This window comes from Sorex fumeus, unplaced genomic scaffold, assembly GCF_029834395.1.
Source record: "Sorex fumeus unplaced genomic scaffold, SorFum_2.1 ptg000003l, whole genome shotgun sequence".
Lineage (NCBI taxonomy): Eukaryota > Metazoa > Chordata > Mammalia > Eulipotyphla > Soricidae > Sorex > Sorex fumeus.
The window spans coordinates 61,395,024-61,418,885 of NW_026606060.1; the positions used below are offsets into that span (position 1 = coordinate 61,395,024).

The following is a 23,862-nucleotide window of genomic DNA, read 5'->3' on the forward strand; positions in this document are numbered from 1 at the left end:
TCCCCCCATAGCTTCCTCTGTATCTGCTTAAATATCTGCTGTATCTCTGTTCCATTACTATACAGTTAGTGGGTGGGCAATAATAGATGTGGCTACAATGTCTACCAGTTAATTTATCTTGAGTTTTATGATGAGATGGTTATCATAAGAACCTGAGACAATAATCATGTGAGTGCTGTGTTAAAATAAAAAATTGAATCTGATTCCTAAAGATGCATAATTAAAATAAGCTGTGCATCTCATATCAGATATCAAAATTTTATATGCAAATTATTTTCCTCAAGAATATATGAAAGTTATTGAAACCCTGTGGATTTCTCCTCCAACCAAACTGGATTAGTCACAGATTAGATATGATTCAATTCCACTAGTTTAGAAAATCCCAGAGGGGGCTCACTTCTCTTAGAGATTTGTTTGCCTCTCAATCTGAGATGTGTAACTTTCTCTCTCCTCTCTGAAAATAACACTATTTTATTTCACTAAATAATAGTCAAACATTTTATAATAAGAAAAAAAAAAGAACTATCTAGAGAGGCATCACCAAAGTGTACTTTGCAGTTCTTTGAATGGTAGATAAGATCAATTTTAGAAATTTATCATTGAATTGACCTCTCTCCGATTTGACAGTGTGACTGTCATAGGAATGCAATTCCAATAACTTTCTTTTTTACTCTTTAAAAGAAAATTTTAGTCTGAGCATAACATCTCAGAAGGCATAAGGGTTTGAAACTGACCCGAGTCATTGTGGAGGGAGCCTCCCCCTGATGGTGCTTGGGGGACTTGGTGGGACCAAGGACCTAACCCTGGCCTTCTACATGCAAAACATGTGTTCCAGCCCTTTGAGCCATCCCCAGTTCAATATATTTTGAACACTTCCAGTGAAAGACTTTCTTCCCTTCTCTTTGGAGGAGTCCAGTGGGGCTGGTGGTTCAATGCAAGGGCTTGAGGATATGGGGTTGCTCGGACTCTACAGGGCAGGGGGCCCCAGAGCTGGATGTGGTGATGCTTGGGGGACACTCAGGTCAGGCGCACACTAGGCATATGTCTAACCACTGCGCCATCTCCTGGCCCCTGGAGAAAGTCTTTCTTCACTCAGATGTCTGCCCGGATATCAAGGTCTTTATGGTTTATATTTGGGATGAACACATTCTTTTTTAAAAGAGAAAGCATGAATCTGACTAATATGAGATAGATTTAATCCTGGGGAAAGGGAGAATTTGTTTAAAAAAAGAAAGAAGAGACAGGAAGGTTGTTAAAACTTTAGCCTGACCACATCACAAGTGGAAATCAGATGTGATAAGCAGAAGATCCTGTGAGTATGTGGAAGAAATGTAATGTAGAAATTGAACAAATCTTTGATGTTCTTTGAATCGGGAGAAAAAGATCAAACTGTATAGATTTCTGAAAGGGGGCAGCTAAGTGGATGAAGATATTGGAATTACGTAGAGGAAAGGAAGGAATTTGGAATTTGGAATTTGGAATTTGGAAGGAATCTGGAGTCCAGTTGGTTCTGCCACTAATATTTTTTTGACAAGCTCTTTTCCTGGTATCTAAAGGAAAAAGCTGTGTTCCTGAGATCCTCTGCACTGGTAAAATGAGTTCAACGCCCCTCCACCCCCCAAAGAAGCCTCATTTTCTTGGCTGGTTTGGGCTGTGTCTGAAAAGACTGCAGCTCCCTAGAAAGTGCTCAGAATGTATATGCGGCAACTGGGCAGTCCCTGCTGTCCCTTGTTCATCAAAGAGGCTCTCCTGGTGCAGCATGCATTCTTGTCTCACAATGGGCAGATCCTGGGTTTGGATCCTGGCATCAAGTGGGCACGCATGCACGCGCACGCACACACACACATGCACACACACACACACACACACATACACAGAGGCTCTGGTAGCTGTTTTTCCAAATATGTTTGCTAAGCAGGCTCCACACACACGGGTTTGCACCATCTCCCCGCGCTTTACTTCTTAGGACAAAAATATGGGCCTGGAGAAGCCTGGCAGGGCAGGGAGAGGAGCACTTGAAGGGAGTCCTGGTCCGCCTCAAGCGACTGTGAGACTTGGTGTTTTTTTTTGGTTTGTTCTGTTTTGAGGCCATACCCGACAATGCTTAGGGGTTGGTCTTGGCTCTCCACTCATGAATTACACCTGGCAGTGCATGAGGGACTTTTAAGGTGCCGGGGATTGAACGCTGGTCGGCCATGTGCAAGGCAAGTCCTGCCGACTATACTAGGGCTCTGGCCCAAGGGCTGAGAATTGGGGGAAGCCGTTCTCCCTCCCAAGTTTCTGCTCTCTCATAGGCAAGGCGCGGGGGCTGCATTCAACCCTCAGTCCTTCCTGGAGGCCCCTCTCTGACACTGTTCCTGTTAGATGGAGCGAGTGAGTCCTAAGGCTGGATGGATGCAGGGAAGGGCCTGGAGCTGCTTGAGGGAAGAAGGCAAAGTGGTTAGCGCACAGGAAATGGCTCATTAGAAGCATCAAAACGCCAAGCTCTGCGTTTCATGTGTGGGGCCGTACATGCTTTCTGAGCATCTGCTGCAGCGGCCGGTCCTTGCCTGGGATTGGTTTATCAAGTCCTCCATCATGTCTGCGCCACCCTTGAAGTCCCAGAGTGGGGACACTGGGGCCCAGTCTGTTGGTTTCCAGGCTAATGAAATGTCCTTCATAGTCAAGTTTAATTGGAGGAATTCTGAGGGTTCTTCTACATGTTGAATCATACTTTCTGGGCCCAATGTGTTCATATTGAGAGACCCTTTATAAAAAAAAAATTAACCAAACAAAAAATCATCTAATTGTAGGTTGCCACTGACTTCTATTTTTTGACACCTTAGTGTGACTATCACTCCTTCAGACCAGGTCCTTCTGGTGCCATTGATACAAGGCACCAGTTCTTCCTAGCCCTCCTAAGGAAGGAAACGTACATGAAAGAAGAAAGAGACACACAGGCAAGGTAGGGTGACCAGCAAGATTGTAATTTAGCGGGGAAGGGAAGTCTTCTGACGCAGAGAGCTGATGGATGGAAAGAACTCGGATCCAGGGAAGGAAGGAGGAACCAGTACCGGGTTGGCTGTGTAACTCTGGGGACACCCCCATGGCCCCTCAGGTGGTCTTCTGGGGTATCATGACTCATGTTTCCCATCAATATTATAATACTGCATCTTGCAAGGTGCTGGGTTTAGCCCGGGGGATGACGTACTCTTGTGTGGAATCAACATTCTGGAAAGGAAGGAAGACCATTAGCAATGTGCCGATCTGACACAGGGCGTGGTCCTCTACGGAGCTAAGCTGGAAAGAGCATTTGATCATTTCTGAGTCAAAAAATTATTAAGCGTACCATCTTCCCTCTGAGCCATGAACAAACTTCCTGCCAGATTTCTCAATGACTGATCGCTGGCCAAGGAAAGAAATCTAAGACCTTCTTGGATTGGCAATTTCTCATGGTGCCAGTGCTCACCCTAAGGGTTGAGCCCCGCAGGTGATGTTCTGGATTATTCCAGGAAAAGGAGTAGTGTCAGCACACAACACAGAGGAAGGAGGCCTGGACCCCTGAGCCTGATGTGTTCACCCAGTGCCTGTCTGGTCCCCATCATGCATACATCTGTGTCCTTGTGTGTTTCCAAGCCATCCGGGCTGTCTGCCAGCCGCCCTGGTTCTAGTTGAGCCCTTTGATCTTTGTCTAAATGGGATAAACTCTGCGGTACCCATGGGGCATGCAGAGGGTGATGGATGGAGCCAGCTCCAGGGCAGCTGAACTCACAAGCAAGGCATAGACTTAGAGGGGCTGCCAGAACTCAGAAGGTGATGGGGACCACAGCTACTGACCCCACACCTGCCTAACTAATGAGCTCCTGGACAGCCCTTGGCTTCAGGGAGTGTCTCCTGCAGGGGGCTCTGGTCCATGGTAGGGGAGATCGGGAAGGGGAGGTTCGCCTTAGTGCCCTGGTTTCATTGGATGGCACATAGTCCTCCTGCCTGAAGGCTGTCTGTCTGCCCCGCCTGGCCAGAGCAAAGGCATCACAGGTGAAGCCTGGTGGCCCCCCGGGAGAGGAGGGCTGGGCATCCCTCCTGGGTGAAGGTAGACGAGCATTTACCTGCAGGTGAAGGGGAGTACCATATGCAGTTAATGCTACGTCCTCCTCAGCGCCATCACTGTCTCGGGCTGCAAGCCAAAAGGGGGGGCTGGGTTAGTGTCAGGTTCTCCCGGACTGAGACAGGGGCTGAGGACTAGGAGTGGGGTACTTGCCCCTTGAAGAAGGGAGTAGCTACTTCTCCATTTCTATTTGATTCTGAAGTGAGGGTTTCGGCACTTTCAAGGATGTCTCTGAGGAAGGCTGTGTATGAACAGGGAACCGTCCCTGCAAGTGAAAAAGCAGCCGCCCCTCCCCTGTTAGGGGGATTGCCAAGTGGTGCTCAGGGAGTTGAAAGGTCACTCCCGGTGACTTGAGGTCAGTGAGGATATGTGGGTCCATGCCGAGCGGGATTAGGGACCAGCAGGACCCTCCAAAGCATTGTTGATGACCCTAAGCCCGAGATCATCTCTTTTTATGTTTCATGTCTGGGGCCACACCCAGCAGTGCTCAGGGCTTACTTCCGGCTCTGCACCCAGGGATCACTCCTGGCTGAGCTCAGATCTTCCCCATGAAGGCCAAGGCATTAAATAGATCCTCTCTCAAGTCCCTTGAGACACGCAATTCTACTTCAGGCAATTCTACAGGCAATTCTACTTCAAACTGGCCCTAATAACACAGGCCACTGTTCACGTCCCAGAACAACCACAACACATGGTCTTGGGTTTAACATCAAACTGGCCCTAGTAGCAAGGGCCACTGTTCACAGTCCCAGAACAGCCACACACGTGGTCCTGGGTTTAACGTCTGGCTCTCCAGGAGGTTTTAACTCTGGGAGCCAGGCCTGCGTCTGACTCCAATGCTGGACTCTTATTTTATGTGCCAACATGGCGGGTCCTTTGCATACCCACGCAATGCCTGCTATAAGGGTGTGTGGCACCGTGGTAGAGAGGTTGGCTTGACTCTCACTGTTGGCTCGTGCCCAGGGCCAACTCTGGCCTTTGCTCCTTGATCAGAGTGAATTTGCAGTTGCAGCCCTAAACCTGCTCCCTAAAGGGGTTTGATATGAAACCAAGGACTGTGGACACGCTCACACTTGCGTGTACTCTTCTTGGGCAAGGGCCTCGATTAGCTTATCGGTAGTGGGGTTGTTGCTAGAGGTGTGATTACAACGGACATCCCAGCATCTTCCTCCTCCTGGCACTTCTTTTGTTTTTCCGGGAGGTCCGTGTTCTGGCTCGATGCTCAAAGATCACTCCTGGCAGTGCTCAGAGGACCAACTGCAGTGCCAGAGATCAAACCAGGTCTGGCAAGGCAAGCACCTCAGCTCTGTACTAACTGTCCAGCCCCTGGTGCTGGATTTTATGTTTTTTTTTTGGGGGGGTCACACCCAGTGATGCTCAGAGTTTACTCCTGGCTTTACCCTCAAGAATTACTCCTGGCAGTGCTCAGGGATGCTGGGGATCAAAACCGGGTCAACCGCATGCAAGGCAAATGCCCTACCCACTGTATTATAGCTCAAGCCCCTGAACAGTGGTTCTTGCAGGTCTAAATGCCACCTTGGCAATGCTTGGCTGGGCAGGCCTGATGACTGTGCTTGGGAGCTAGCAAGGCCACACCCAATGGTGCAGCAGGGGCCATCCAGAGCTGGGGGCCTAACTCGGGGGATGCAGGTGCACCCACCCCTCCCAAACTCCCCCCCTCCCCCAACATGGACAGTTCTTCAAACTGCTCTGTCCTGTGAAGAAAGAAATGCCCTTCTTTCCTGCAGGGCGGAATGAACTGGATCCTGGGTTAAACTCTGTGACTGAGGCAGAAAAAAAATTCCTCCCCACCCCAGGGTTCAGTTAATCTCCTCATGGGTCAGAGCATCAAGAGAGAGGTCTGGTTCTCATCCTTCAGCTCCGGTTCTGGCTAGCAGAGTCCCCTGAGTCCTCAGGTCTCTGTCTCTCCTCCCGCCACCTCCCCCAAGGTGATAGAGTGAAGTGGATGGGGTCTCCCTGTCCACATAGTGGAGGCACGATGGCCACCATCCCCAGGCATGGGGCATCCCCTCCCGGGCCTGTAGGCACTGGGTTTGGCTGCGAGGATGGTAGAAGCCCATTTCAGAACCCGGACTCAGGAGGTCACCCTCTCCTTCACCCACACTGCCTGGGAGGCTCCCAGAATCTCTGCGATTCATGGTCATGGTGGCCTTAGGTGTCCTCAGACCGAGCGAATCCTAGCCGGTCTAGTCACCCCCTTCCCCGCTCTATGCCAGTGTCTCTCCGTGACCCAGCACTGGATACTTTGGAAGGGGAAAGTCCAGCGGGTGGAAGTCAGACTCTCCTGCATGCAAAACGTGTGCTCCAGCTCATGGCCAGACCATGGCCCAGAGCTCCCCAGCATAACCCAAGAGCAGTTTTGCTGTTTGTTCCCGTGAGAGAACCAGCTGAGCCATTGAAACTGAGTTTCTTCTGGTGAGGGTGGGGGTGGGGGGTGGGGGTTGGAATGTCTTGGAGAGAAAATATTGAGAACAGTCCCCCAAAGGCTCTGGGAACAGTTGTAAGGAAAATAAGCGAAATGTGCAGACACATTTTCCTCTTGCTTCCCCTCAGCTGAGAGTCCTGGACACATTTTCCCCTTCCCGAGGTCCCACTGCTTTCCTGGGAATAGAAACCTATCGTAGTAGTTTGCTATCCCAGCACTGGAGAGAAAAATGTCCCCAATAATGGGAGCCTTTCTTGAATTCTAGCTCAAATGGCTCAGGTTTTTGACAAACTGGATTTAATGATAGTCTCGACACAGATAAAGAAGATAATAACTAGGCTAGGAGTGTTTCTTTCATCAAGAAAGGTTCTGGCTGGTAGATAGTCTACTATATTTATGGCCTCTGTCAATTATAGCATATTACAAATTCTCAGGTAAAAAGAGCAGTGGGTCTTTGGACATTGTAGTCATGTATTGAGTTTTCGGAATGCATTCATGACCCAGGGCAAAGAGAATTTGTGCCCAGTGGTTTGGGATCAGGGAGTCACTGGTCTGGTTGCATTTCTCCCCTCCATCCAGATGTTTTCATGTCTGGGAATTAAATCCATAAACCACTTCAGAGAGATAAAGCCTAATCTTGTTTTGAATGACTTCCAAGGAAATGGAGCCCTTAATCCTCTTTGCGGGTCATTTTTCTGTCTGTCAACTCTTATTTTCATACTTAATATAAATCCTTCTTGCTACTGGTTGAGTCCATTTTTACCCCTGGTCTTTCGCTGGAGACAGTACACAACAGGACCATCACTTCTTGGGGCGAGGTCTTCACACAGGTGACATTCACTGCTAATCCCTTCTGGTCTTTTCTTTCCACTGAATAATTTTGGTCCCACAACCCAGCAAATCAAATCAACAAATAATGTGAGCAGAGTCACAGTCCTCCGCGGGGAGAATCAGAAGACTCGTGTGACAAAAAATGTCTGCCATCATGGAATCTAGCCAACTGTGGGGTTTACAGAAAAAATTTGGGCAGTGAGGGGCCGGAGAGATAGCACAGTAGGGAGGGGGTTTGCCTTGCATGCAGCTGACCCTGGTCCCATCCTCAGCATCCCACATGGTCCCCTGAGCAGCACTAGGAGTAATTCCTGAGTGCAGAGCTGGGAGTAACTCCTGAGCGTTGTGGACTGTGCCCCCCCCCCCAAAAAAAAAGAACAAAAAAAGAAGAAGAAGAAAGAAAACTTGGAGAATGAGAACAGTGTTTTCCAAAGTGGGTGATACCTCCCCCTCCCTGGGAGTGTTAGAATAATCCAGGGAAAGGAAGAAGGCTCTGGTGTAATTAGTTTGCTTAAAGAAGGCAGATCTCTAAAGGGCTCCTGTCCACGGGGGTCTGGTGCTCTGGCCATTCCATCCTGGTGGCTTTCCATTGTGAGCCCCGACTTTTCATTAGCAAATCTCAGCACTGGATTGGAATCCCAACACTGGACTCCCTGGGACCTAGCCAGCAGTGTCGTGACCAACCACATCTATCTGACAACACACAGACACACACACAGACACACACACACACATACACACCACACTTGTCTGCCTTTAGGCCCTGCAGGGACATTTAGGGACAGATAAGTTGCTGCCTGGAGATGGTGCCTGAGTGGCTCTTACTGTGTTTCTAGTTGATAGTTGTTCCTGGCTAGGTGCAATCCTACGCTTCCTGTTGAGTTTTAATAGAGCTTCTAATTTTCGAGAGGTGTATTCTTTCCAGGTCTCCTAAATTCTGATACCTAAGAATTATCCTCTAAGCTTAGATTCTAATTATTCTCTCCTGTCTTGAAATGCTATCCTTTTTTTGGGGGGGGGAGGGGTGGGTATAGGGGTTGGTTCATATACGGCTCAGGACTTCCTCTTGGCTCTGAGTTTAAGGGTCACTCCTGGTGCGATGGAGGGACAATACGTGATACGAGGATCAAACGGGGATCAGCTGCATGCAAGGCAAGTGTCTTAACCCCTGTATAATCTCTCCAGATCCTGGGGTGCTATTAAGTCTTTAAGCTTAAGTTTCTGACTATTTTGCCCAGTTTTGGAGAGCAATCTACAGGATCCTTGCTATACCATTGATTTCCCCTGCTTAAATATCAAGCTACAGACAGTAGTACTGGCAGACTATTTCCCCCATAACAGTGCATTTTCAAATCCTTCTGGGATAATAAGGGAATTCTATGTTTTTGCAAGTTCTGGCTCTTCAACTCAAAATACTCCCTAGAATACTTTCAATACTTGCTTACATGGGTGTTATGGGACATTGATCATTGCTAGTCCCCAGTATTTCAAACTATACCCCTTTCACCTTACCTTTGCTTCCTGGAAACATAAAACAACATTAAAAAAAAACCTAAAAATTTTAGTCTCTTTTTTGATGAGAATGATGACAAGTACTTTTTGAGAAAGATGGACTCTAATTCTACCACCAACCTCAGTGATCTGATTATATATCATCAACAAGCAGTGAAGAATGTATAGGAAGGATGTATATCATCAACTTCCTCTTCCTCGTCCAACTGAACTGAAAAGAACTAATGGCATATGGTGCTGAACAGGAATCTGAATGTGTAATTAGTCATAGATTAGAGCTCCAAAAAAGTCGATGTCACTTAAAAGGAAGCTTCTATTAATTTTTTTTTTGAGCTTGGTGAACATTATGTGGGCTATATAGTGTAAAAAATTACATCCTCCTCGCATATTATGAGTAAATTGTGAGAAATCAGATGCCTATAAAGACATCAAAATTGGAGCAAAAATATGATAATGAATTAGGAATAATTGGCCAGATGTCTCAGGAACTAATTCACGAGTTTTGCAATGCCTCCTGACCACTGAAATTAGCCTCTCTTTCCCCCAGGTTGCTGGGGTCCAAGCATCCTCACTGTCGTGGATAATAACAATTTTTTGCTTTCACTATGGGGTCAGGAGGCTGACTCTTGGAAAAGGAAACATTTGTGACCCAGAAATGTTTAGTGTGACAATTATGTAAGTGAGTTGCTTTATTTTCATTAATGAGCCCACATCTGAGTCTCCTCTCAGAACTCCGAGTTAATGATATTCCTGTCCCTTTGTGGCAACCTGGAAAGGTTTCAAGCAGTGACTGGTCTGAAAAGCAGAAATCAGACATTATTGGGCTTTGGGACTCTAATGAGAGGCTGAAGCCTATGAATCAGTTGATGGTGCTGTTTGGGTCAATTAGCTTTGAGGGCTAAGTTTGAACAATGGCCTTCTCTGGTTGGCAGCCTTGCCTGATGCACTTGAGGGCCCAAACATCTGGACTAAGCCTTCTCCTGGCCTGAGGTGGGGCTAGTGAATTCATTTGGGAGGCGGGGGTTGGGGGTGGTTCCCTCCCTCTATGTCACCATTTAGCAACATATCCGGTGTTTGGAACTTTGATTCATTGAGGACATCTCTGCCCATAAATTGTTGGTTTCACTGAAGTCTGGGTCTCTCTCTCTACGCTCCAAATATCCAGCCACCCACTTGCTCCCGTTTGTGCTCTCGGATCATCCAGTCTCCATCCCTTTTTCCTGCTCTCCTTCCTCCAGGAGAGATAGCCCCCTGCTCCCCAAACTCCCCATCCCCAAAATACCTCTAGAGAGTTCCTGGGTCTCGGCCCGGAAGCTGCGCTGGTAGGTGGGGATGGAGCAGGCATTGCCTTGGACGGGGCACTCCTGCTTGCTGCATCGGTAGAGGATACAGAGCTCAGGGATGATGTAGAGAAGCAGGAAAACCCAGGCGTTGGTGACGAGACCAATGCAGATGACGGGGTCGTCCCACTGCGGCTGTCGCTGGAGCTGTGGGTTGCCACGCATGAGCATGGAGATCCACACGGCCCAGATGATGATGGACACCAGCACGGTGATGAAGATGAGCCTGCCATGGCGCTTCCAGTTCTCGCAGGGGCCACAGAAGCTGGCCTTGGAGATGAAGAACGTGAGGGCCATCAGGAAGAGCACATAGACCAAGAGGACCACGAAGTCCACGTTGAGCTGGTAGGGACTCAGGTGCATGAACATGTTGCATCGTGTCATCATGAGTGTCACATACTCGATGGCGATGATGGTCTGCAGCAGGCTGGCGCCGATGGCAATGCACAGAATCGTGGTCCAGCAGAAGGAGACGCGGCCGCGGACCAGCTTCACGAGGTTGGACGCGTGGGCCAAGAGGCACGAGAAACACAGAGCAAAGAGCACCCCAAAGAGAAAGAAGCGGACGGGGGCAGTTTGCTGGTTGAACTGGACAATGAAGGCGAAAGCCAGGCAGAAGAGCCCCAGCACGCCCAGGAGGAAGAGGAACTGGGTGGGGAGGACGTTCCACTGGCTGCAGTCTTGGACCCTTCGCATGAGGAAGAGATAGGCCAAGAGCAGCAAGATGGTGACCACGATGCCAATGGCGGCCAGGGCCTCGAGGACGATGGCCCAGGGCCCCTCGTTGTCACAAACAAAATAATAGTCCCCAGGGGACTTGATGCAGTCGTCTTCGTACATGGCGGCTTGGAGGTGGCCCTCACAAGGATGGTCTTCTGTTCCCCTGTAGGAAGAAGATGAGGCACCTGAGACTTGGCCCACAAAACACCTGTTGGGGAGCCCAGCGTGAGGCACCCCCAATTCCTCTCCTTCCTAGGTACAGATGACCACCCTTTGAATTGCATGGCATGGGGAAAGCAGAATGATCCCCCCTGCCCTCCCCGCCCCCAGCCAGGCTTCAGCTCAATCGTACCCGCCTCCCGTAGTCTAATCCACTTATTTTCCATGAAAGTGGTGTATGATTCAGGTAATCTCCGGCTCTAAACAGGGTCCTCAGTGCTATGATTTTCAAGACTCTGAGGTTCCGCTTGAAGATTTCCCCCGGTAGTTTAGTGGCTGCTCCTTCCTTTAGCTCAAGCGAATGTAATGAAACTTGTTATTCTTAAGTACCTACTACCTATTCATTAAAGATTTATGCGACGAAATGATCTTTCTTTTAGCTCAAGTTAATATAATGCAGCCTGTTATTAAATATCTACTATCTCTTCATCAAAGACTTATACAAAATGGTCCCTGGCTTCAGATAACTTTTTGGAACCAAAATCTATGTCTTGACATAAATTGCTAGGGGAAGGAAAAAAAAAACCCAAAAAGAACTCCACCTACTCCTTTGGCAAGAAGCCCTAGCAAGTGCATTGGCAAGCTCTCAGTTATTCCCGAGCCAGGTCCCAGCTCAGCGCCCAACCCTCCATTCCCACTTACCTGCTCTGTGTCCACTCTGGCAGCTGGAACTGCAGTGGCTGTGAGTTGTAACAGCCAGTGAGTAAGAAGGAGACAAACTCAGCTTCTTTAATGTCTCCCCAAATGGGCGGAAGATCTGGGAGCCCTCACTGGGCTCTGTGGCACCAATAAAAAGAACCGGAAGGTCAGAGGGACACACCTATTGCAGGCCTTCTGCAAGGCTGCGGGTGAGCTCAGTGCCCAGAGGCACCCTGGCCTTGAGGGGGCAGGGGTGGCACTCTGGGAGCTGCTTCCTTCCCCTGTGCCTGGGGGAGCATTTCTTTCTTCTTTTGACCTTCTTCCTGAACAGCAGCCTCCAGGGTCCCCTGACCCGCCCCCCTCCCCAACTCGATGCCCTAAAGAGCTCATCAGAAGGAAGAGTTTCCCAGGGCAGTGAGGAGGAGCTGCTCGTTAAAGGGCCAGGCCCCAAGAGAAGTGCAAACTGGAGGCATCTGTCACCTTGGGGTGGGGTGGGGTGGGGTGGGTTGGAGGCTGCTCTCTTTTCTCTCTGGGAATCCCCACCTCTGAATCCCACCTCTGATAAATTCCCAACTACTCTGGCCCTCCTTGTCCCCCATCAGAACCAACATGCTCTGAGTGTCATTCTGTGGGAGCATCACAGAACCGCAATGAGAAGAATGCACCATGAAGAGCCCCTGCTGACATAACCTTCCCTTCTCCTGCAGGGCACCTTGTACAACGACCATCTACACTGATGATGTCCCCACCCTCCACCCTCCACCCTCCACCCCCACCCCCCACACACACCTTTTGCTCCCCAGGTAATTCACTGGTTCTTTTCCTGAATGTCTGCATTTGATGGGACTCTGAATTCCCCCCAACCACACCCATTAGCCTAGTTCTGAGTCTCTGATCTGGTCCTGCTGTGCTGTTTGTGGGGTTTTACTCCAGGCACCCTGCCCTGAGCTCCAGAGGGTGTGCCTTATCCCCCTCCACCCCCTGCCTCACACAGAAACAGGTGTCCCCCTCCCTCCATGGCCCCTGCTTGCTTGCTTACTGCTCCTCTGTGCTGCCCTCCCCATTGCTCCTGTCTCCTACCCGAATCCTTCCCCTCCATCTCTGGGAGCCTCCCTGCTTTCCCAGGTGCCCCTGGCACCACCCCCTGCCCTGTAATCACCACCCAGCGTGAACACTACAGCATGGAGCAAGGACAGGGTGCAGGGGAGAAGTCGGGAAAATCTGACTTCCTGTCCATCTGAAATTCAATTCATTCATAAACAGAACACACGGTGTCTGCACAACAGGGTCATGAGAAATGATTCCCTTTTCCCTAGTCTCACCACCCTGGCTGACCTCAGAGCTCCTTGGTGGTCAGGTTCCACATTTTATGCCCCACAAACCCTGGCCCTGAGTGAACATGATCCCAGATGATGGACGGGCTGATGAGTTGAATAATTCTCCTGACAGGATGACAGGTCTTAGTACTGTGGCTCCCCACAGATGCTGGTTAGTTATTTATCTGGGGACCTTCCTTGCAGTGCTTGAGGACCTTGTGGGGCTGAGGATTGAGCCCGGGTTCCCTCTGACAAAGCCTGCACTCAGCCTTCTGAGACATCTCCCTGGAACCCAGGTTTGTTTGTTTGTTTTTTTTTTAAATAAATAAACCTACAAATCAGTCAAACTCTTACCAAACCCTGACCCAGTCCTGAAGAGCATTCTCTTTCAAGCAGCCTTCACTTTTATTTTTTATGTTTTAAATTTATTTATTTTTTATTGAATCACTATGAGATACAGTTACAAAGCTTTCATGTCTGAGATTCAGCCATACAATGATCGAACTCCCATCTTTCCACCAGTGCAGATTTTCGCATCACCAATGTCCCCATTATCTCCCCACCCTCACCCCGCCTCATCCCAGTCCTCTATGCCTCTATGGTAGACAATTTTCCCAATAATCTCTCTCTACTTTCGGGCATTATATTTTGCTTGAATTTTCCCACCACCATTCAAGCCTGCCTACCAGGGGCAGATGCTAGATCATTTATTTTCCATAGCACAGCAGTAGGCCGACAGCGGCATGGCCGACCTGACCAACCCAGGTTCAATTCCTCTGCCCCTCTCGGAGAGCCCGGCAAGCTACAGAGAGTATCTCGCCTGCACGGCAAAGCCTGGCAAGCTCCCCATGATGTATTCAATATGCCAAAAACAGTAACAACAAGTCTCACAATGGAGACATTACTGGGCCCGCTGGAGCAAATCAATAAACCATGGGAGGACAGTGACAGTGACAGTGCGCATTCTGCCTATCATGAGAGTTCTTGCCGCCACTTTGTGTGTTTCTGGAATTCTAGGATTGTAAATGGTTGGGTTCCAGAGACATCTCTGTAGGGAGCTAATCCATCTTGGGATTCACTTGGGAGTTTCTGGGCCCGAGCTGTTGATGTGCTAAGATCAGCCTTCACTTTTTAAAAAGTCGCCTTGCTCTCCTTTGAGAAAAAAAAAAAAACTATTCCGGGGAGTAGGGCCTGGCAGGAGCGTGGCGGGGCCCGAGCTGGCAGGGCTCACCTCCAGTTCACACTGGCACAGCGGGGTTCTGGACTCAGGCCCCTGCCCAGGAAGTCACTCCAATGACTTCCTGCAGTGAAGGCGCTCCCAGCAGACCCGAGTGAGGGTCTCCCACTCCCTTCTGGCTCTTTTCTTTCTCTTGCAGGAGAGATCCTGGTGACCTCTTCCCCCCTGCACCTCCCACTGGTTAGTCACGGACACGCCTTCCCATGAGGAAGGCTCTGACCTGCTTTGTCTTCTAAGGCAGATTCCTCCTGACCCCAGGCGGCTGAATTAATAGGTTAATGGCCACAAAGCCCTTTGAGCACCTTAGATAAAAGGGCTCGTCTCAGGTGCTAATTATTGTTATTTGAAACTGGGCTTGGAGCATGAACCCATCTGCTGCTGGGTCTGGAGCGGCCCAGGGCTCCCCTTGGTCGGATTATTTACATCTCGTTTCTTCCCCCTTTCATGTGGCACCACCAGCATACCCAATGGCTCAGCTCAAGCTGGGATGAATCAAAGTATATCGATTGTAATGAGGACATTAAAAAAACGAGATAAAACAGCCGAGAGGCCCAACGCGTTCTGCTCACACACTCTCCCCGGAGGGTTGCCTTCTCCAGGAAACAGCGCTGGAGGGGAGGGGAAGGGTCACCAGGCCAACCCTTTCATGCCTAATGAATAGGGAGTCAAGTGTGCAGGGGGCCCAGAGTGGGGAAGGGGTGTGGCAGGGAGAGCGGGCCCACAGCAGGGGTGGTCTGGCTCCCTGGGCCTCCCCGATGCCTGGTGCCCTTCCCGACTCTTCCCTCTCACTGGGACGTGCCACGGAGAGACGAATCCTCAGAGTGGGCGAGGGCCAAGAGCAGATGATGGGGCCACTCACCTCAGTTCCCCCACAAGAATAGGCTGCATGGGGTGGGCGAGGTTGGCAGCTCCCTGGGGTGGCTGTCTGGGGTGTGGGCAGGCGGGAAGAGCCCCAGCTCGCCAAGGAGCGCTGTGAGGTCGCCTCCCTCTGTGACCAGCTTCAGAGTTTTATCTTGGAATGTGTGTTTTGGAAGTGAGTTCCGGGGAAACGGGGGGGGGGGGGGGCTGGCTAATGGGGATCCAACCCCAAGGGGCTCCCAGAGCCACTCCTGGGTCCCCTGGTGTCCCCTTTTCTGCATCTGCCAAGATAGGTTTGTGCTGTGCCCGGGGTCCCTGCCCATCTCTATTTTTTAAAATTTTTATTAGTGAAACACCATGAGGTACAGTTGTAGACTTACAAATTTTTGTGCTTGGGTTTCAGTTATACAGTGATCCAGTACCCATCCTCCACCAGTGCCCATTCTCCATCATTTACATTTAAAAAAAAAAAATTTTGTCAATGAGGGGCTGGAGTGATAGCACAGCGGGTAGGGCGTTTGCCTTGCAAGAAGCTGACCCAGGTTCGATTCCCAGCATCCCATATGGTCCCCCGAGCACCGCTAGGGGTAATTCCTGAGTGCAGAGCCAGGAGTATCCCCTGTCCATCGCCGGGCGTGACCCCAAAAAGCAAAAAAAAAAAAAGTAAAAAAATTTTTGTTAGTGAAACACCATGAGGTATAGTTGTAGATTTACAACTTTTTGTGCTTGGGTTTCAATTGTACAATGATCAAACACCCATCCCTCCACCAGTGCCCATTTTCCACCACCATGGGTCCCAGTATCCCTCCCACTCCCCCATCCCCCCCATCCCACCCTTTTGTTCTCTCTCTCCTTTTGGGTGTTGTGGTTTGTAAAAGAGGCATTGAGTCCCTGCCCATCTCCAGCTGGGATGTAGGTGCAGGGAAAGTGGGGACTGACTTACCCAGGTCCAGGCAGTGCCCCCACTCAAGATGAAGTTGGTGTGCGACTGTCCATGAGTGAGGAACATCAGAACTGGTCTAAAGGAAGGCGTTTGTTCCTGGCAGACCAGGGACAGCAGAGAGAAGAGAACATCAGGACAGTGGTGGAGGGGAGAGAGAGTCCTGGAAGGAGGTGAAGTCTCATGCATGAAACCCCATCAGTGACAGTACTGTAAGCCACAGTGCCAATAATTTATTTCCAAGAGTGTCCCAGAGACAGGCTGGGAGGGAGGTGGGAGGGAGACTGAGGACATTGGTGGAAGGCAGAGGACACTGGTGAAGGGATTAGTGCTAGAACACTGTACTTCAAAACCCAATCATAAGTAACTTTGTAATTCACAGGGACTTCAATGGCCAATTATTTTTAATTTTTATTCATTTATGTTGGTCACCACACCCAGTGAAACTCAGGGGTTACTCCTGGCTCTGTGCTCAGGAGTTACTCCCGAATCTGGGGACCATATGGGGTGCTTGGGATCAAACCCAGGAGGGCTGTGAGCAAGGCTAATGGTCTACCCTCAGTTCTATCTCTCTTGCTCTGATAAACATTTTTTAAAGGTGGTATCTGATGCCTGGGTATAGTATTGTGAGGGCATGACTCTGGGTCTCCGACTACAAGACCACGCAGGAATGCAATCAGCAAGCAGGTAGTTTATTGAGCTGGCTAGCCAGGGTCAAGCCGTCAGGCAAGACCCCGAACTTCTTCAAAGGAGATCTTATATAGGCCTTCACTGGCTGTTACAGCAAAGTCCCGGCATTTCATAGCCAATAGATTTTTAACAACATATACTTTCTTAACCAATCCATTTAAAAGTACATCACTCCTTAGCCTATAGATTCAAAGATCAGCTTTTGTGTACATGGGCATTGTGGCTAGCGGGCATCTCATAATTCAGACATCTGGTTATTTTCCATGTCCACTCCCCGTGATTTACAGCTCAGGACACCTGCATTCCGGTGGAGGGGGATGAGGGGAGAGTTACTAGCAGAGGGGCAGATAAGGAAGAGTCAACAGTGGAGGCAAGATTTACATCCCAATTAAGAACAGTCAACAATGGAGACAGAATTTACATCTCAGGCCTCTACTAGGGAGGGGGCAGGATTTACATCTCAAGGCTTTACCAGGGAGGGGGCAGGTAAGGTAGAGTTACTAATTAGCAGAGTTTAGCTCGGGAATTTCCCTGGGGTCCCAAGGGACCTTACAGTTTTACACCTCTTGAAAATGTGTGCTACTCTATTCTGCTCTCCCTGCATCCTGCACCCTCTGCAAGGCATGCATGGAGCCTTGCCCCCTCCTTGATCACTTGCTTCCCCCGCCCCCCCCCCCCCGCCCCCGCCACACACATTCTTGGGCTATGTCAGCTCTGCCATCTGGGTTGGTTTAGAGTTGGTTGCGTCTGTTTCCCTGACCAGGTTTATCACCCACAGTTGAGCAAAAATCTCTTTCCTTCGCACGTGTTTCACTTCACGCAACCCCATCCACTTCCATACTGTTGCGAAAGGCAGCTGCGTCTGTCACTGCAAACTGCACACAGCCGCAGAAGCCCACTGTGACCTTGAAGCGCCACCCCTGAGTGCCCCTCTGAGGCCGGGTGCCTGCTGGTTCGCTCGTCAGCTGTGATGCACTGGGGAGCGCGTAGGACTTTGCAAGTTAGGTTTCAGTGTTCATTAGCTAGATACCAAGGTGGAGAACTGCTGAAGCCTTGGACAGATCTATTTTTTTTTTTTTCCTTTTTGGGTCACACGCAGCAATGCACAGGGGTTACTTCTGGCTCTGCACTCAGGAATTACTCCTGGCAGTGCTCAGGGGACCACATGTGATGCTGGGAATTGAACCCGGGTCGGCCACGTGCAAGGCAAACGCCCTCCCTGCTGTGCTATCGCTCCATCCCCTGGACAGATCTAGTATTTGGGTGTTTGAGTTTGAAGTCTCGGTATACTGTTTTTCCACAGAGGATGTACTGTTGACATTCTCACCGCCAGGGAACGAGGGTTTTCTGAATGGCAGGTTCTCCCCACCAGCTCCTGCCTGAGTCACCTAGTTTGGGGCCTTCTCACAGATGGGCTATGGTTCTTTTGTATCCCCAGAAAACCAGCCGTGATGGGCAGCTTTCTGGGCCGCATGGCTATCCCACATCTGGGCCCCACACTTTCTTTTTATTTGACTTGATTATTTGCTTTTGGGTCACACCAGGCAATGCACAGGGGTTACTCCTGGCTCATGCACTCAGGAATCACTCCTGGCGGTGCTCAGGGAGGGGACCATATGGGATGCTGAAAATGAAACCCGGGTCTGCCGTGTGCAAGGCAAAAGCCCTATCCACTGTGCCATCGCTCCAGCCCCCAAACTTTCTTTTCACATTGGGCCCTGCAGACTCTTCCACTGGCCTTGGGCGTGTTGGTCCCGGTTCTGATATATAATGGTTAAGTTGATGGATTTTCTCCTAGGGTGTTCAGATGAGCCTTTTTCATTGTGCATTAGGACACTGTGCAGATGTGTGTGAAGGACCAAGGGGCTGTGATCTGGATCAGCAAAAGAAATCAGCTGTGAAGTTTGCTCTTCTCATTGGCCATTGTTCTGTTCTGGGGACTTTTCTGGAAGTTATTTGACAGTTTAGATCACAGGCATTTTTTTTCTTTTTGTTTCACATCTGGAGATGCTCAGGAATTACTCCTGGCAGTGACTGGGGGGCTGGGAATCGAACCCAGCTTGGCTGCGTGCAAGGCACATGCCCTACCTGCTGTGCTATTGCTCTGACCCCGATTGCAGGCAGATTTTAATGGGAGCAGCACACAGAGCTTCTACACTGAAGCTATTTTTCGACACTGAACCAATCAGTGTCGAAAAATCAGCAGTTGATGGCACAGGTGCTGAGGGATGGCCAAGGTTTGTAGCTGGATCTGGAGATCAATCTGAAAATATGGAAGAAAAGGTTGAAGCTAAAAAAAAAAACCCAACAACTTGAGCTGTATTCTAGAAAGGAAACATGTTTTTTTTGGGAAGGTGATTTCATAAATATATGGAGCTTAGTAGAAATACCAGACTTGAACACAATTTTTACCAAGGAAAACAGGAAAGTCTTCACAGTTAAAAGTCCACCAGGGAGCATAGCATGGTTTTCTGTCAAAAAGCTCCACGGGACTAACACCCAAGAATGGCCGAGATTAGTACCAGGAATTTTGCTCCATGGCTTGGAGGCCAGCCACACATGCTAGGGGAAAAGGCAGCTCAGCTAGAGAAGGGAGCACCAAATAAAGGGTGTTGGGAGGATCCTCCCAGGATGGGAGAAGCATGCTGAAAGTAGACTATAGACCAAACATGATTGCAGCTCAATGCCTCTTTTGCAAACCACAACACCCCAGGAGAGAGAGAACAAAAGGGTATGCCCTGCCACAGAGGCAGGGTGGGTTGGGGGGGATGGGGGGGTGGGAGGGATACTGGGATTCATGGTAGTGGGAAATGGGCACTGGTGTAGGGATGGGTATTCGATCATTGTATAACTGAAACCCAAGCACAAAAATTTGTAAGTCTACAACTGTACCTCATAGTGTCTCACTAATAAAAATTAAAAAAAAAAAAAGCTTCGCGGGTTTCTAAAAATGAATGAACCATTGGTTTCTCAGTGGTCAGTTACTATTAGTGAAAGATTGTCATCTCTCTGCGAGAATATTAGGGGCAGCTGGGAGATTACTCTCATGGTGAATATCATTACTCTTCCAGGATGTTTGACCGGATTTTTGATGATAAATGTGAAATGAAAAATTAGATCTCTTGGTTCACTTTAATATCTCACCAACTCTGCATGGCAAGACATGATGTAGCAAAGACTGAATATGTTTGTTTTTTTTTTACTTATAAAATATTTATTTCAAATTTTAAAGATAATTATGAGATATTTCAAATTTAAGTATTTTTATTTTTATTTTATTTTTTTAAGACTGAATATGTTTAAGATCTGAGTCAGGTTTCACGATTCCACCTGATAAAAGTACTAATTGGTCTAAGTGATCTACTTTTTTTTTTTAATTAGTGAGACACCATGAGGTACAGTTGTAGACTTACAAATTTTTGTGCTTGGGTTTCAATTGTACAATGATCAAATACCCATCCCTCCACCAGTGCCCATTTCCACCACCACGGATCCCAGTATCCTTCCCACCCCCAACCCCCCATCTCACCCTGCCTCTGTGGCAGGGCATTCCCTTAAGTGGTTTACTTTTGTATTTAGATCAGACAGCAGAGATGAGGTGATTTTGTTTGTTTGTTTGTTTTGGACCACACCTCACAGTGCTCAGGGGTTACTCCTGGCTCTGTTCTCTAGAATTACTCCTTGTGGGCTCCAGGGACCTTATGTGATGCTTGGAATTGAACCTAGCTCAGCTCCTTGCATGGAAAGCACCCCACCTGCTGTACTATCACTCTGGCCTTGAAGTAATTATCTTATAAAAGTATTTTTGTGTTGTTCAACTTGAATTTCACTTACAACTGGATTAGCTCTAACCTCAGAGTTAGGGAAGTAGAGTATTGACTCCATATTATTTAAACTGGGAAAATGATAAAGAAATTCCCAGCATGGACATAAAACATAAGCAGAAAATATGGAATAATAATTGAGTTGTTAAAAATAACTATCAACTGTGGTTTATTTATTCATTATGAGACATTGACATCAAAAGAAATGAAGCCTTATGGAGTTATTAAAATCCAGTGACTTACCAGTGAGCAAACTTTAGAAATATTCCATTCAGATGTGGGGGTTGAGTATATCTACTTGGTGAAATATATCCATGGTGGAATTCTGGGTTGTTTTAAGATAAAAGTCAGAAGTGCGAAGATGTCTTGAGTTGGAAAGTGACCTCATCTGACAAATATTTATCATATCGTTTGGATACTTAAAAATGCACATTTAGCTGATTTGGGGACATTCCTAACCATAATTTTGGGAGAAAAACTGGGACAAGTTTGAACAAGTCAAACTCTGCAGGATTCCAAAGACATGACAGTTTTAAAAGATGCTGTAATTACCCGACTCTTCCCATTAAGAGGTGGGTACCATCCCCACCACTTGATCTAGGCTGGCCTCTGCCACTCTCATAGCCAATAAAATGTGGAAAAGGAGTGATGATGTGTGAGTGATGAGCCCTGGTCAGAATGAGCCCTGGCGTTTCTGCTTTGGTCCTTTGGGAAGCATCTTCTCCAGATGCATCTGCCGTGACACAGCTGCCACGTTCTAAGAGTGCCCAGCCACGTGGAGACCACGTGTTGATCCTGTGGTCCACTGCACGACTGAGCTCACCTTCCAGCCATCCCAGCTGCAGCCCAGACCCTGGTGGGGAAGCCAGCTGGGAAGGTTCGGCCCCTCATTCCAGTTATTTGACAGCTACGTGACTGAGCAGAGTCACGGGCAGTCAGAAGGCATGGTTCAGAGTTTCCTACAAGCGAATGTTTATTTCTCCAGAGTTCTTAAGCAACCTAATCAAAGTCAAAAGAATGCATCTCATAGGGGCAGGGAATTCAGTACCTTTTAATTAATTCATTTATCTTGCTTTTTTGGTCACACCCAGTGATGCTCAGGGGTTACACCTGGCTCTGCACTCAGGAATTACTCCTGATGATGTTCAGGGGACCATATGGGATGCCGAGGATTGAACCCAGGTCGGCCTCATGCAAAAGCAACACTGTACTATGGCTCCGACTCCCACCTTATTATTATTATTATTATTATTGGCCTGGAGCGAGATAGCACAGTGGTAGGGCATTTGCCTTACGCGCAGCCAGCCTGGCTGAGCCGGGTTCGATTCCTTCGCCCCTCTCAGAGAGCCCGGCAAGCTACCGAGAGTATCTCGCCCGCACAGCAAAGCCTGGCAAGCTACCCGTGATGTATTCGATATGCCGAACACAGTAACAAGTCTCACAATGTTACTGGGCCCGCTCGAGCAAATCGATGAACAACGGGAAGACAGTGACAGTGATTGTTATTATTATTTATTTTTCACAAGATGTTCTCTTTCAAATCGTTCAGTTTCCCTCCCAAATGTTTCTATTCTCAGGGCTGTGGTTTCTAGCACAGCTAGAAAACGCAGAAGGGAACATCGTCAGGAGGTGGCTCAAAGGGCAGGAATGCCTGCATGCCTTTGCCTGTGGGAGACCTGGGTTTGTTCCCTGGGACTGCGTGTCCCCCACAAACACACACCAGCTCCCCACTGGGAGTGACCCCTGGGCGCACAGCTGGGTGTGGTCCAGAACCAACCACCACAAATCTGAAGTAAAATGCGAGCAGGGTCCCACGTCCCTGTTCTCCAAAGTCAACAATTACTGATTGTTAGAGAAAAATCTGGAGTGTGGAAGAGAAATATTTAAAGAATGGATCTCATTGGGGCAGGGGGAGCTTAGCATTGCCGTGGAGGGTCTCACAGGTGGGGCAGGTCTGCAGCAGCCTCTGCAGGTGGCACTTGGGGATAGCTGCCACCTCCCCCAGGTTCACAGAAGCCCTCCCAGGTCTTTCAATTTTTTTTAATGTTTTTTTTTCTTTTTTCTTTTTAAGCCACGCCCGGCAATGCTCAGTGGTTACTCCTGGTCCTGCGCTCAGGAATTACTCCTGGTGGTGCTCGGGGACCATATAGGATGCTGGGAATTGAACCCGGGTCGGCCACATGTAAGGCAAATGCCCTGCCCACTGTGCTGTCGCTCCAGCCCCCTCCCAGGACTTTCAGATACAGGCGACCCAGTTGGTTTGTGTCTACACCTGCATGAACCTGTGCTCCAGGTCTCCCAACAATCAGGACCAGCGAATCTCACTTAGACACCTCCACGTATGCCAAGCGGTGGAGGCGGGGGGTTCCAGGGTCACCTGATCCCCACAGGGAAGATCAGACCCAGTCCAAGGTGCAGTTTCTAGGATCGACCTGATGCTCAGAGGTCTGAGCCCCCCCCAGCTGAGCCCCAGCTGTGGGTGCAGAGGCCGAGTCCGGGATGGACCAGAGGTCTGGAGCCCAGGAAGAAGCAGCTGGCATCACTCACCCACCTGTGGCGAAGAATCCCTATGTCACCCTGGTGCGCCTGTGTGTGCAAACCTGACCTAATGCATGCCTGCGACCTGGCACACCCAAACAGGGACACACCACACAGTCATACAACCTTATATCTATGCACCTGTGTACTATCACACCCGCACACCTGTGTACCTACACGCCTGCACACCCTCATGCTTGTGAACCTTCACACCTGCATGCCTGTGACCCAGGACAACTGCACGGCTGCGACCTGATGCACCCACACAGGGGCACACCACACACTCACACAACCTTGTGCCCACGCACCTGTACACCATCACACCTGCACACCTGTGTACCTGCACGCCTGCGACCACGACACCTGCATAGCTGCACACCCTCATACCTGTGAACCTGCACACCTGCACGCTTGTGACCCAGGATACCTCCACAGCTGCACACTTTCATACCCCACACTCCTGTGACCCCACATACCCACACAAGCGCACACCGGCATGCGGGGCGGAAGCCCTGTAAAGGTGTCTGAAACCAGTGGGTGAGGAGAAGGAATCAGGAGGGTGCTGAGCCCGAGGGTGGAGTCCCAAACCCAGAATGACAGTGACCAAAGCCGGGTTGGGGGGGTGGGGGGGAATGCAGAGACAATGGGCAGTTGCACGCATGCACGCA

General features: G+C 49.2%; 1 protein-coding gene across 1 annotated transcript; it reads right to left on the reverse strand.

The window, feature by feature from the left end:
* Positions 1-3,138: 3,138 nt before the first annotated feature.
* On the reverse strand, positions 3,139-11,053 carry GPRC5D (G protein-coupled receptor class C group 5 member D). Its single transcript, XM_056119794.1, has 3 exons — positions 10,156-11,053; positions 4,086-4,153; positions 3,139-3,210 (listed from the first exon to the last, which is right to left on the reverse strand). Exons 1-3 carry the CDS (start codon positions 11,051-11,053, stop codon positions 3,139-3,141), a joined length of 1,038 nt encoding a protein of 345 aa, XP_055975769.1.
* Between the last annotated feature and the right edge of the window lie 12,809 nt (positions 11,054-23,862).

Bases quoted from the DNA above. Each gene is read 5' to 3' on its own strand.
- GPRC5D (XM_056119794.1), bottom strand. From the start codon at position 11,053: ATGTACGAAGACGACTGCATCAAGTCCCCTGGGGACTATTATTTTGTT. The intron at 4,154-10,155 runs GTATTTTGGGGA...TTTGGCTTGCAG, and splicing joins GACCCAGGAACTCTCTAGAG to CCCGAGACAGTGATGGCGCT. The intron at 3,211-4,085 runs GTAAATGCTCGT...CTTCCTTTCCAG, and splicing joins GTACTCCCCTTCACCTGCAG to AATGTTGATTCCACACAAGA.